Source organism: Magallana gigas, chromosome 8 (assembly GCF_963853765.1).
Source record: "Magallana gigas chromosome 8, xbMagGiga1.1, whole genome shotgun sequence".
In the NCBI taxonomy this organism is placed as follows: domain Eukaryota; kingdom Metazoa; phylum Mollusca; class Bivalvia; order Ostreida; family Ostreidae; genus Magallana; species Magallana gigas.
In genome coordinates this window covers 16216974-16231483 of record NC_088860.1, presented here as the reverse complement: position 1 = coordinate 16231483, position 14510 = coordinate 16216974, and the positions used below count along the sequence as shown (strand labels likewise).

At 32.6% G+C, this 14510-nt stretch overlaps 1 protein-coding gene across 1 annotated transcript in view; it reads right to left on the bottom strand.

Moving 5' to 3' along the window:
* Positions 1–1487: 1487 nt before the first annotated feature.
* Positions 1488–14510, bottom strand: part of LOC109617191 (uncharacterized) — a 49696-nt gene continuing 36673 nt past the window's right edge. Inside the window, exons 84-114 of the mRNA XM_066069029.1 lie at positions 14159–14272; positions 13946–14068; positions 13745–13861; positions 13460–13576; positions 13245–13361; positions 12834–12950; positions 12556–12669; positions 12319–12432; positions 12066–12179; positions 11784–11897; positions 11404–11517; positions 11124–11237; positions 10700–10819; positions 10337–10450; positions 10127–10240; positions 9914–10027; positions 8932–9045; positions 8588–8701; positions 8250–8363; positions 7503–7619; positions 7082–7195; positions 6802–6918; positions 6337–6450; positions 6092–6205; positions 5824–5937; positions 5330–5443; positions 4687–4797; positions 4115–4228; positions 3693–4007; positions 1972–2280; positions 1488–1787 (exon numbers count right to left, since the gene is read on the bottom strand). Of these exons, the coding sequence (XP_065925101.1) occupies positions 1624–1787; positions 1972–2280; positions 3693–4007; positions 4115–4228; positions 4687–4797; positions 5330–5443; positions 5824–5937; positions 6092–6205; positions 6337–6450; positions 6802–6918; positions 7082–7195; positions 7503–7619; positions 8250–8363; positions 8588–8701; positions 8932–9045; positions 9914–10027; positions 10127–10240; positions 10337–10450; positions 10700–10819; positions 11124–11237; positions 11404–11517; positions 11784–11897; positions 12066–12179; positions 12319–12432; positions 12556–12669; positions 12834–12950; positions 13245–13361; positions 13460–13576; positions 13745–13861; positions 13946–14068; positions 14159–14272 (4010 nt within the window). The 3' untranslated portion in view covers positions 1488–1623. The remainder of the gene's footprint in view (positions 1788–1971; positions 2281–3692; positions 4008–4114; positions 4229–4686; positions 4798–5329; positions 5444–5823; positions 5938–6091; positions 6206–6336; positions 6451–6801; positions 6919–7081; positions 7196–7502; positions 7620–8249; positions 8364–8587; positions 8702–8931; positions 9046–9913; positions 10028–10126; positions 10241–10336; positions 10451–10699; positions 10820–11123; positions 11238–11403; positions 11518–11783; positions 11898–12065; positions 12180–12318; positions 12433–12555; positions 12670–12833; positions 12951–13244; positions 13362–13459; positions 13577–13744; positions 13862–13945; positions 14069–14158; positions 14273–14510) is intronic.

Sequence of the window (14510 nt, the reverse complement as noted above, 5' to 3'; positions counted from 1 at the left end):
TTTCATACGTTTCATTAAGATAAAAACAAACTTACCCAGAATAGTTGGACTCTGGTCAGTAATACTTATATGTTACATGAAGAATGAAATGAGGGAGCTGGTTGAAAACGTCCGCTCTCTCCAATTGCTACGCCCAGACTGCATTCTTAAATGCACGGGATTAGAACCCGCCTAGTTGAGTGAGCTTTAAACTATGGAAAGCAACTCTGACAATAAATTAGTAACATTATAAACGGAGCACAAATGTATGGAAAGTAAGCATGGACGTAAATTGTGACAGTGTGGCACGAATTATGGCGCTGGTTAGTTGTTGCATTTCCAGAAATAATAAATACTGAAGAAAAACTTCGTAAGAATAAGCTAAATTCATTTGACAAAATTCGAGGAAGGTACGTTTTAAATTTACTGAGAGTGTTTTCATATATTTCACAAAACCCTACACATCCCTTATTTAAAAAGAATTATTCCTCTTTTCAAATGACACATCGATTACATTCGAAGGCGCCTTCAACATACCCAAAAATTTTCAAATTATATTAAAATTTATCTTAAAATTACAAGTTTTTCGCTGGAATGGCCAACGTGACCTTAACATTTTACAAATCTCAAGTGACACATCTGAAACCACAGTGAAAAGTTGCATGTATAAAAGAAGTATTTTTAAAAATCGAATTCCTGACTTAAAGCTTTCAATGTCTTAAATTGTTTTGTTGATTACGCATTTATTTAAAATGTAAATGTCTTTTTTTAAGGCCTTTACGAATTATAATATGGCTATTTTTGAAAAATCCCAAATTGTTGACTCATCTCCGACTCTTGCAAGAAACTAAAAATTAAATAAGAAACTCGAAGCTTCAATAGAAATGTATTTTGCTTTCTAAATAATTCCATAAGTGTTAACAGCGATGGTTTAAGAATAAGGTTAACCTTGAAGTTTTTCGTTTATTTTTATATTGCATACTCGTATTTAAAAGGGTCTCTTCATGATCTTAGTTTATGATGGTTTGAAGAAACTTGATTCTATAGTAGGTTTTAAATACGTCTTGCAAGAGTTTTGACTTGACACTACTAGCTTTTTGACTGTTGAAAGAACAAATTCTTTTCAAAAAATCAATATTTCATATTTTCGGCCTTAGCACTGCATTTAAACAAAGCAAAACGCCGTTCGTTCAAGAATGCTTTGTCAAGTGAGGTTGCAATTGGTCAAGTGGTTCTGGAAAAGAAGTGTAGTTCACATACCACGTACGGACGAGTGGACAGACGGACAGACGGTCAGTCGGATGTTAAGCAATATACACTCGGACAACTTTACATAAACATTTAAGCTCACGTGAGATAAACCATTAAAAAACATGCCCTCAATCATTTGAACATTGAAATGAATTCACACGTATATTTATATATAATGCATTTATACTATCTTATTTACCAATATTCTTGCAATTACAAGATTGGATATCTTTGAAATTGCATCTTCCCAGTAAGATTAAAAAAAAACTATTTTATAAAAATTACAAAAATAGTTTATTGCAAACAATGTAAAAATCACATAAAAAAGAAAGAATAACAAAATAAATACTATAATACAAATCTGAAAGTTCAAACCTAAGATATATACAATTGTTATCTATTACACGTAAAAGTACATTGCTGTGAACGCTCGTCAAAACATGTGGATCCAGGACAATATCGAGCTTGTGGGGCCTCACGCGTGCACGTGATATATTTATTTTTATTGTAAGGATGTCTCACGCTCCTGTTGACCGGTACTCGTGAACAGATTTGGGCTATAAGAGAAGCAAAACTCTCCAGTAAAATCATTGCCTTGGACAAACTGCAATGCTTAACTAGTTTTTATTATTAGTTTTATTATTCCTTCTTTTGTCATTGATCATTATATTGTTGAAGTTAAATACCAATATATGTAAAAGATTTTCTGAAGTTAATAAAATGATTATGTTATGTACTTACGTGGGATGATATAAATGTTCGTCTCATCATAATTTGGACCATTAGTACAACGAATTTTGGCTTGGTTCCATTCAACGTTAAACAAGAAGGTGGTATTCACTAACTGAGATCTAACACATTTTCTATCCTCATTTGTCACTTTAGAGCTGTAAAACTGAAACGGTCGAAATTCTGTGTCATTTGAAAGCATGACCTCAAATTTCAACTCTCCATCTGGATATCCAGGGTTACCGGTGCAATTAAAATCAACATGGGATTCTCCGTACAGCTCTTCAATCTTTGTTAATTGGGGGGTGTTTCTTGGAGGAGCTAAAAAAAATCGCAACTGAGATATACATAAAGACAATGAACCGCAATGACGTAATTCTATGATAGTAAATGTACAGTACTGTGCTACAAATCTGTTATAATCTACTACGATACTGAATGCATCATAACATAAAGAGCTAATACTTATTTAAACAATAAAATGCTTTCTTTGGTGATTCATTCGGGATTTGAAGGTAGTAACATTGCAGAAAAAATACATCAACGCGGGTTATGTAAATTTTTCCTACAATGATCGCTACCTCCATAACTCGCATGAATCATCAACGAAAGCATTTTATTCTTCATATTAACATCTTTCTTTTAACTTATTAATAAATTGATTATAAAAAGTTAGTAAAATTCACTAAATAACTATTAACGTACATAAGTCCGTTAGCTAAAAGAAACAGCCAAATCGTCTCCTGTGAGACTTTGAGTCTGGCATCATCATGATTATTTCGTGCAGTCCGTGATTTTATTTAGGTCGCTGTAGGTTCAGACCAATCGATTAACAGGGCGTGTAAATTTCAGTCCTGTCCCTTTTAGTCGCTGTAGATTTCGACCAATCGATAAATGGGGCGCGTAGATTTCAGTGTGGCTGTTTCTATAGAGCTATGAATTAACTATAACATAAGAAATAGAGGAATTAAATTATACTTGGTAGATGTAAATATTACTTTATATTTGCATCTACATGTACTGAGTAGTTTCTCCTCTATTTCTTAGGAAAGCCATTTATGATTTATAGAAACTGACAGGGATGAAATCTACACGAACCAGACCAAGACAAATTACAGACAGCCCGAAATATTCATAATAATGTTAGACTCGAATTCCCATGTAAGACGACATGGCTATATCTTTTATCTAACCTACTGATGTACATTGACATTGATTTAGTTATTTTTCACCTTTTTACGATTAATTCAATCATTTGTATATATATATATATATATATATATATATATATATATATATATATATATATATATATATATAAATATATATATATACTAGTATATATATATATATAATTTAATACGTGATCAAATCTTCCGTAAAGCCCGAAAGGTTTAGAATGCACCACTCTTTCTCCTATCAACGACATTTGCCTAAAGAAGATTTTCTCACGGTGTCAATTTCAACTGTTTACCTCCAGAAGAGGCACTATCTATTTTATCATATCGAATGTCTTTATTTTAAAGAACGCATAACTGATATCTATAGGAATGATGTGAATTCTACATCCATCATGATCCGGATTATAAACTGCGTCTTAACCAATCACATTTCAGTATTTAACATGAAAGAATAATAAAAAAATTATAATGAACTCATAGTTATCTTATAATAGGACACATAAACAAACCAGATGACACTAGAATACCATTTTCTTTAACTAAATTATTTACTTGTGACAATCGCTTCCATGTCCTGTGAGGTTTTTTGGTTTTGGTCAATCATACATGTATATAAGCCTTCATCCATGCAACGAAAAGAAGCAAACGTTATCTTCAAATTGATGTCATCGTCAGGCATCGTCGGCTCCACAACTACCCTTGCTTTGTGAAACCTTGATTGAGCAGTGCCATCAGGCAATACTCTAATAACCGGCACCTTATTTCGAGCCACAATCAAATTTTTCCACTCGGCAAGATTTTTGATGTCACACTGGATACTGACGTTTCTACTCGCTACCTGTTCCCTTGCGCTTGTCGTAAATATACCTACGAAACAAAATTAGAATTCTCATACGAAAATATGAATTAATGCATTATTATTACGATATTTAAATGGTTGAATAAGTTTTAGATAAACAAAAAACTCTTGTTACCACTTTCGCAGTTTTGACCAAACCATGGGTCGGAACACGTGCATTCGTAAGAACCAATAAGATTTCTGCATGTTCCGTCATTTAGACATGGGGAAAACAAACATTCGTCGACATCTGGAAATAAGAAAATTTACTAGTGCAATGTATAATAAAAATTATAATAATTTCTAAAATTAATTTAAAATTTGATTTCTTGAAAATCAGATTAAAAATTTAAAACCGCAGAGGCAATTAAAATTTGATTTCTTGAAAATCAGATTAAAAATTTAAAACTGCAGAGGCAATCAGGAGTCACTATTATGTATTATAATGGGTTGTGAACGCAAAGACAAAGGAATTGTGCAATGAAAGTATACGATCATATTCAAAAGTTTTAACACTTTTTAATTCAAAACAAATCCTGGATACTCATAGTTTTAAAAATAGTGTTTTTTAAAGATATATATGATCCGATGATTAATAAACTGATAATCAATTAAAAACGTTTAACCGATTACTATTGTTTAACCGAGTAATCGTAACATTTAACTGATTACCATTGTTTTAACCGAGTAACCGTAACCAATATTTACCTGTTTCACAGTGCTTGCCCGTCCATTGAGGTTCACAGTCGCAGGTATAAGACCCAGGTGTGTTAACACATGCTCCATTCCTACATGGAACCCCTTCACATTCGTCAATATCTAATTAAAAATAAAAGAATTTAAAAGAAAAGGGGAAAAAGCTTGAAATCTTGTTAAAAAAAGTTTAGCACCCTCTTATGGCGATGTTCCGTTTTTTCTTTACTGTGAAGTTTTTAAAACAGTGAATCTTGTTTTCAATTAAATGCAATCTCTGCAACTTTAATGTTGTCATCTCAATAATTTTTTCTTAAAGTATTCCTTGCATGTAGAAATAAGTCAGTATATCATTTAGGATCATACTATAGACTCTAGAACAAATAAGCTGGTAAATAAAAAGATTTTATATGAAAAGTTTTTTTTACGAATTCAATTGCTGCAAATCGAATCATTTAAAAATAATTCAACCGCAAATTTACCGGCTACTCAACACTTATTTTAAAGTAAAATGTTCAAAATACATTGAAATGAAAAAGAATTAAAACTTCAAAAAGAAAAAATTCTTCCACGTTGCGTAACAAAACTTTTTGAAAACATTTTATCAAAAAAGTATAACTAGTAAATGATACTGGGGGAAAAGTAATTAAAAGCAAACCTTCATCACAATGTTGACCCGTCCATCCTTCCTTACACTGGCACATGAAGGAACCTTCGTTGTTCTGACATTCTGCGCCATTTTTACATGGAGTATTCTTGCACTCATCAACATCTGTAAATTTCATAAGTCATTAATACTAAACACAAAACACTGAACAAAAAAGGGCAATAGCCTTTGTTGATGAATTGTTATTGACAGAATCATCCTTCAAATTTTAAGTTTACAGGAAAGAAACTTTCACTTGTGACGAGTTTATTCTACGTTTAACAATAGAGATGGTATTTCACGACGTTTAAGCTTATGTTTAAAATCTCAACAATTACTACTGCACCCAAAGGAATGGCTAAGGACGAGAACTATTCGCAAAACTTAATTCCTTCCACGCGCATAAAAGTTAGTTTCCAGTAATATTGCAGGAAGCACACTTGCAGTTACACGACAAAGGTTAAAGCAGATTTATGACAAGATACTGGCGTTGTCTTAGAAATTACCTGTTTTGCATTGTGACCCCGACCAACCGGCGGAACACGAACATGTGTAAGAGCCTTCTGTGTTGGTACAAGATCCTCCATTTTCACAAGGATTGCTGTCGCACTCGTTTATATCTGAAATGCAATATAGATCAATGAATTACGATACCGGTATGCTAAACACTTTCAATTCCCATCACAAATCTTCTTGCTAATTCAAGTGAAGATAATCTTGAGGTTTTTTTGGAGAGATTTGATTCAAGATATCCTTCAAAACCATCCTACAAACCTTTGTCACAGGTTTGAGACTCCCAGCCCGGCGTACATTGACATTTAAAGGAGCCCCTTGTGTTTTGACAGGTGCCCCCATTTTTGCAAGGTGAAGATAAGCACTCATTAACATCTGCGACGAAAATCAATATAAAATATTTTATTAATTAATATCATCTATAAGTAAAACATATATTAGAGAGACACGATATACTAATACAAAAATCCCAGCAAATGTTCAAAGATAAGAGAAGTGTGACATACCTTCTTTGCAATCTTGTCCCGTCCACCCTTCCTTACATTCACAGGTGTAAGAGCCAGCAGTGTTCATACAGGTACCATCATTAGCACAAGGCAGAGATAAACACTCATTTTTATCTAAAATATTATAACAAATCAAATTCAACTTAAAAGAACATAAATATTATATTTCTATATTATGCAGCATTATTAGATTGTACTTATAAAGTTTGTTACGGTCTATGAAAATATATATAGAGAGAGGTCAAAGATTAATTTTACTTCATACTGATATATTTTCATAGATAGACAGTAACAAACCGATAAAAAGTGTTTACATGTTCTGCAAGGACCAACCACTTAGTAAGTAAAATTGATATATTAAAGAAAGTAATACAATTGCGTTATGACCGCCAAGTTATCATCTACAATGTGCCCGTCAACAGATATTATTTCAATGACAGATTCTGTTTTAATTAATGTAGTTACCTTTTTCGCAATGTTTTCCTGACCATCCAGAAGGGCATGCGCATCGATAGGAACCACGTGTATTAGAACATGTTCCATTGTTCATACATGGATTATTTTCAAGGCACTCGTTCACATCTACATGTACAGAAATTGAAAACATTGAAATTTGAAATAATTATGCAAAACCCCAATTTTCCTTCTATTGTTAATGTCAAAAATATACGAGATGAAAAGTGTGCTTAATGCATAATGTGACTAACAAGTACAGATGTAAATTTATTATTAAAGAAAAATGTACCATTTTGACAGGTGGGTCCATCCCAACCCTCCTTGCAAATACACGTAAAGGATCCATCGTTGTTCATACACGTCCCACCATTTTCACATGGGAACTGGTTGCATTCGTTCACATCTATTTTTTAAAAATCAATATTTCTTAACGGTTTTCCGTGAACCTATTATTCATTTTGTCATGTGGTGACAAGGAAAATGATTCTAGCGTATATCTTATTTATAAGGAGACTGCATGGTCAACAAAATAGCCTTTAGATCTACCTTTAATAAACTATTAGATCTGTTTTGTTTAGCTATACACATTTAAAATGTAGAGAAAAATACTTAGTATTTTAGCTTTTAAATTTGAATGTTTTATTCAGAACTCTTTTTGTGAAGGAAATTTAAACAGTCTAAAATATGGCCACCCTTCTTAATAAACTTACCTTTCTCACAGTTTTGACCACCCCATCCTAAGATGCATTTACACTTGTACGACCCCTGTGTGTCCACGCACGTGCCACCGTTCTCACACAGACCTTCTATCAGGCATTCATTTTTATCTGCAAATAAAATACAAATGCAAACTTGGTGCAAACTTTCTTCAAAAGGACAAAAGTCAAAGAAATGGCTCGGGTTTGAATTTTTTTTTTACCGGAAAAGGGTTTCGGATAAGAATTATTCAAATCAGATAAATAAGAATTTTTAGAATTAAACCTAAAATACTACTATATAAGTAAATAAGGTATGGTATTTTTCATTATTTAATAGATTGAAATTATTTTTGGATGAAAAAATTAATGATAAACTCACTCGGACATAAATAATACAGTAATATTCTAAAGCGACGAAACAAAAAAATGGGAGAAGCGTGAGTTATCATTTGACGGATGGTCATAAATATATACATTTATGATTTTTTATTTAACACATTTAAGGATCAAAAACTAAACATTTTATCATTTTGAAATTCTTTTGTAAACTAAACTGTAGAGTCCAAAAATCCTGGTTAAATGTTTAGCTCGTTCTGACGAATTTTGGCATCCCATGATTTCATGGATGAACAAATATTATTTTGGCATGATGATCAATATTGGTCATAAAATCAACTCATGAAATGGTTTCACAATATATTTAAGACATTCTTTGTTAACAATAAAACACAGTTCTGTATGTTTTGTCACGGTACTTACTTTCAGAGCACTCGTTTCCTTCCCATCCATCAGTGCAGTTACAGGTGAATGAACCAGCGTTATTAATGCAGGTTCCACCATTAAAACACGGCGAGTTCAAACATTCATTCACATCTTTAAAAAGAATAACATAACCATTAAAAGTAAAGAACTGATTAAAACAAAGTATGTTTTATATTATAATATATAAAGCCTACCTGAAACATTAACGGATAGATACTATATTCATATAAAACCTTATCTATGTGTTTTTGTATCGAAGTCCAATTTTTCTATGTTCCTTTGCAACCATGAGCTGAATGAGTAGAAAATGAAAACAACAAGATAAATTATTTTACCTTTCTGGCAATTTTTGCCTTGCCAACCATCAGGGCAGTGGCAGTTATATGATCCCAGTGTATTGATACATGTCCCATTGTGTTCACACGGTGAATTTTCACATTCGTTTATATCTACATTAATCATAAAAATATAAAATTGTTATATAATTGCTTAATCTGATAATACAATATAATAATGCTATACCAAATATACTTTAGCCAGCAAAATATCATGTAATTATTATATCAAGAAAATGTTCATTTAAAAAAGCCTTAGGCTTCAAAAACTGCAAGCAAATTAAACGAACAAAACCATTTTCTTAAGAACTATGAAAGTGAATGGATTTTGAGGAAACACTTGCCTGTTTGGCAGTCCTGACCTCCCCATCCTTCCGTGCAATCACATTTGTACGACCCGTCAGTGTTGATGCAGACCCCTCCATTGTTACAAGGGTCATTGATACATTCGTTGACGTCTAAAAAATGAGGAAATCCAAAAAATTATGACGGATTGTTTACATCTATAAATATTTACATCTACCGAGTATGATTCCCTCTATTTCTTACGGAAATTTATAGTAAATCCATAACTCTATAGAAACAGCCAGACTGAAATCTACACGCCCCGTTTATCGAATGCGGATTATGAGGATGGCGATCATTGCAGGAAAAAAATTACATAACCCGTCTAAGCGGTTTATGTATTTTTTTCTTCTATCTCGCCACCTACATATCCAGCATGAATCACCAAAGAAAGTATTTTAATGTTTAATTAATACGTCAAACAATTACTGTAAACGTATTATATTTGGCGTGAACAATATTTGGCGGAATTAGTTTTTGAATAAGTTGGCGTAGGTTTGAATTAGCGTATTCCTGAATGTGACTATTCTTATACAGAAATGCATGGCATTTAGCGATGTACTTGATTTAGCGGAAGTCGCATTCCGCCAAAAGCGCTAAGTAGAATACACAGTTAAATGTAGTACGTTTACAGTATATATCGGTAAGTTATATACTGATTGTGTATGTATTATTTAGGGAATTTAGGTACAATTATTGTATTATAAGTATACCTACAAAGCATGTGCATAGAATTGTTCAATCATTGTTCTATTTGTTTTAAACATTAAAGAATCATTGCGTTAACAGTCACCACATGTACAAGTATACATATAAATATTTCACTATCAGTATTTTTGAACATTTTATAGTGTACCTTCAATATATATACGGTGTTTTATACAGCTAATACATAATAAAGTGTGTATACATGTACATTAAATGCATGAATGTTGATCGTATATCCAAAATCCTGACAAAACAAAACATGTTTACATGTACCTTCAATACAGTCTTTGCCAGTCCAACCGTTATTGCAGTCACACTTGTAGGATCCTGGGTTATTGATGCATGTTCCATTGTTTTGACAGGGAAACGTTAAGCACTCATTTGTATCTGTAAAGATTGGAATTTGAAGAATAGTGTTTTCTATAGAGATACATGTAAGACAATGGACATAGTTTGTAACTTGAGTTATATAGGGAAAAGCCATACCATTTTGACATTCAGCACCTTCCCATCCATCTTTGCAAACACAAGTAAACGACCCGTCATTATTGATACACATGCCGCCATTTTGACATGGAAAATTATCGCATTCATTGCGATCTAGAAGTAAAATCAAAACATGATAAAACATCTTCATATAAAACAACAATTAATATCAACAATGTATTATATTCTTTTAATTCTCAGTTCATTTACCTTCTTTGCAGTCTTCCCCATGCCACCCTTCCGTGCATGCGCAATGGTATGATCCTTGGTTATTGATACAAGTTCCATTGTGTTGACAAGGACTGTTTTCACATTCATCTACATCTGTAAAAGATTTTGATTCCTGTCTAAAACATATATTAGATGGAAAACCACAAATAGGCTTAAAATAGCAACCTTTCACTTTAAAATCCAATGCTCTATCGACTGAACAAAAGTCTAATCCACTTGCACATGCTTGTAGGACCGAGGCAGTACTATGTCTGTATTATATTTATGATATGCTTATATAAAATGATAAACCTTTATATTAATTATTTGAATGAAGTATAAAGCTTCTCTTCTGTGATCTACCTGACTCGCAATCCGTTATATGACTTGTCCACCCCTTGGTACAATTGCAGTAATATGAACCCTCAGAGTTTATACAGGTACCGCCATTTTGACATGGGGAGTTGTCACATTCGTTTACATCTGTGGAATTAATAAAATATTATCAAAACTATTAAATAACTTCAAAATATATAGCCAAAAATTAATTTATTTATTCCCAAAAATTCAAAATATAATGAGACAGGCAGGTATTTTATTACAAGATTTACAATGGGGAATAACTCATTTCTAATATTTTAACAAGAAGTTAGTTAGAGTTATTTCCCTTTTTAATGTGTCAATAAAATCTGTCAATGCGACAGCATTTGAGATCTAATCAGCGAATCTTGAGAACCAATTCATCCATTCTTATTTTGACATAAAACTTGATTGAAAATCATTATACCTGATTCACAATTATCGCCTGCCCATCCAACCATACAATCACAGTCATACGATCCCTGAGTATTAATGCAGGTGCCGTTGTTTTGACAAGGCTCTTCGTCACATTCGTTTACATCTGTACAAAAGAGTTTTAAAGCGGGAGCTTGAGTAAATTACAAAATTCTAAAATTTTGATTACAGCTATAAATTAATTTATAAATATATAATTTTTTTATAGACGACCTAAAAGTGTGGTATATAGATTAATCAAATTGTCTCTTAATATGCTAGGTAGCAATTACCTTCTTCACAGTTGTATCCTTGCCAGCCCTTTGTACAGATACATGCATAGGAGCCATCACTATTGACACACGATCCCTTGTTATGACAGGGAGAGTTCTCACACTCATTCACATCTGTAGCACAAGAAAAATTCTTCTGAATTTGTAGTTAATTTATTTTGAAATCTCTTGTAAATACCAAAATCCTTTAAATTGTTCAATTTCTGTTGGTAATTTTATGATAACGACAATTCATCCTCCAAAACCAGGCTATTTTCACATTAATTCAGTAGCATGTGAATTCATTCCTTATTCATAATTAAAGTACAACAACTGAAGTAAAGTAATTGAATAATGTGCAATAAGGAAATTAGAGAACTTTGGTTTATTCAATAGCGCACCTGTTTTACAGTCCTTATCTTTCCAGCCCGCCGTACAGTCACATTTGTACGATCCCTCATTGTTTAAACAAGTACCATTGTGCTGACATGGGAATTCTGTACATTCGTTAGTGTCTGAAACAATCAAATGATCAAAACTCATCTATCTAGATCGATCGATAAATGAATCGTATAAATTGTGTAAAAAATCATTTTACTTCGTGGAAAATAAAACATGTAAGCTAAATCAAAACCAGTGTTTCTTTATCCTAAAGCTAAAATTGAAGTAAAAGTTCAAAGTACCTTCTTCACAATTATACCCTTCCCAGCCAGCTGCGCATGTGCAAATGTACGATCCGGCGTTGTTAATACAAGTCCCGTTATTATGACAAGGAGAAGCATCACATTCATTGACATCTGAAAGGGGTAATTTTATAAAATCAAACTTGCAATGAATAAAGAATTATTGCAAATAGTCAGTATATTTACACATTTTACTTATTTATAAGCTAACGTTTATGTACATGGATATCGAGAGGGCATGTGTTACACTTACCAGTTTTGCAGTCCGGGTTTTTCCACCCCTCTGTGCAGTCACAAGTGTAGGATCCCAAATTATTAATGCATGTACCGTTATTTGCACATGGTGATGATTCACATTCATTGACGTCTAAATAAATTAAAATATTCAAAGGTCAAGTTAACTGAACCAGTATAGACGATTAATGGTGCACATCTTTACAGTGTAAAGTTCCTTGCTAAATAAATTTGATATTTTTTTTTGCATCCTTACCTTTTTCACAGTTTTGTCCTTGCCATCCGTCCGTGCAATTACAGAAATATGATCCTTCATTATTATAACATGTTCCCTCATGCTTGCAGGGAGAGTTGATACATTCATCCACATCTATTCAGATAAATATAAGACCTCTAAGCCGCTCACATATAAAGTTTAAAAGGATTACAGGCATAAAAATCCACGTGAAAAAGGATTTACACAATAGAGGACACCAATGGTATCAACTTAACTTCATGTTAGCAGTTGCAAGTTAAAAGAAATGTTCTACTTACCAGTTTGACAATCGTGCCCCGTCCATCCTGCAGTGCATTCGCATTCATAAGAACCTTCGTTGTTTAGGCATGTTCCATTGTGTTTACATGGCTGGTTATGCAAACATTCATTGAAATCTAAAAAAGGAAAATGAAATATTAGTCTTTAAAATTTTAAATATACTTTCAAAGCAATACCGGTATTTTTCGTTTGTCCATTAATTTTCGTGGATTTTTTGTTTGATATCCCTTCACCCGCGAATTAAAATAAGCAAGAGAATAACACAGTCTGTAATCATTAGGTGGTATACAATCAGGTCTATGAAATGAAATCCTTGGGAGTCTATAATGAAAGACAGACAATTCACCAATTTAAATTGAAATTACTCCTTAGTTGTCTTTAATATTTATTTTGCACAGCGGACAACTTACCTATGTCACAGTGCTTTCCTTCCCAACCGGCCGAACAACTACAGTGATAGGAACCCTCATTATTGACACAAGTTCCATTATTTTGACATGGTTCCTTCACAAAACATTCATTCACATCTGTTAAAAGAAAATAAACAACACGAATGATGCATGTTATAACATATGACTAAAATAGCATCTAGTCTTTAACGATCAAATTAGCATTTTTAACAAACCTTTATCACAATGTTGTCCCTGCCAGCCCACAGTGCAAACACAACCATAAGAACCCTGGGTATTAACACATGTTCCGTTGTTTTCACATGGACCATTTTCTTCACATTCGTCGATATCTAGATATCAATGAATTATGACTGCTAAGAAGCAGGAATATTTTGCTAATTTTGGAAACTTATTCAATTTAAAAAGTTAATTTTATGCAATAGATAATAATAAAATTAATGTTTTAAATTCCCTTAATTCAAATATAAGTATTTAGAATACTCTTAAAAAGTATCTACCGGTTTGACAATTTTTGCCTCTCCAGCCCTCGACACAATCGCAATTATAAGAACCATCATTGTTGACACAGGTGGCATTATTTTCACAAGGGTACTTCACGAGACATTCATTAATATCTAAAAAGATCAAAATAAAAATCTGAAGTAGATAGAGACATAATCACGAAACGGCAGTTGTAAGTTGAATGACCAAACACTCACCATTTTCACAGTTATGACTTTGCCAGCCTTCCGTACAATCGCATTGGTATGAACCCAGCGTGTTAATACACGTGCCGTTATTTTCACATGGGGATCCCGCTGGAGATTCGCATTCCAATTTATCTAAATTGCATCAACGGAATTTTTTTATATGTAGTCATAATATGATATGGCCTTGGACTATTGAGATTTTATCTAAATCATTGTCATTACCTATTTCGCATACATCTCCCATCCACCCTTCCAAACATTCACAAGAATACGATCCAACATTATTAACACATGTTCCATTGTTTTGACATGGGGATGAAGTACATTCATCATTATCTGTAAACGAGTATTGTTATTAAAATGCAGGAAAAAAAACCCGCTTCATTTTAATACAATATTATAACAATATAATGGTATATAAAATTAATTCTCTAAATTAAGGTACTGATAAAGTCTAAAATTATTATGTCCATCAAACAATTCGATAATTAAAGTCACCTTAAACCGTTATAGAAAGTATAAAAATGTATAATAAGGGTACTTTTCTTTCTAGTTTGCTTTATTTAATGGGATA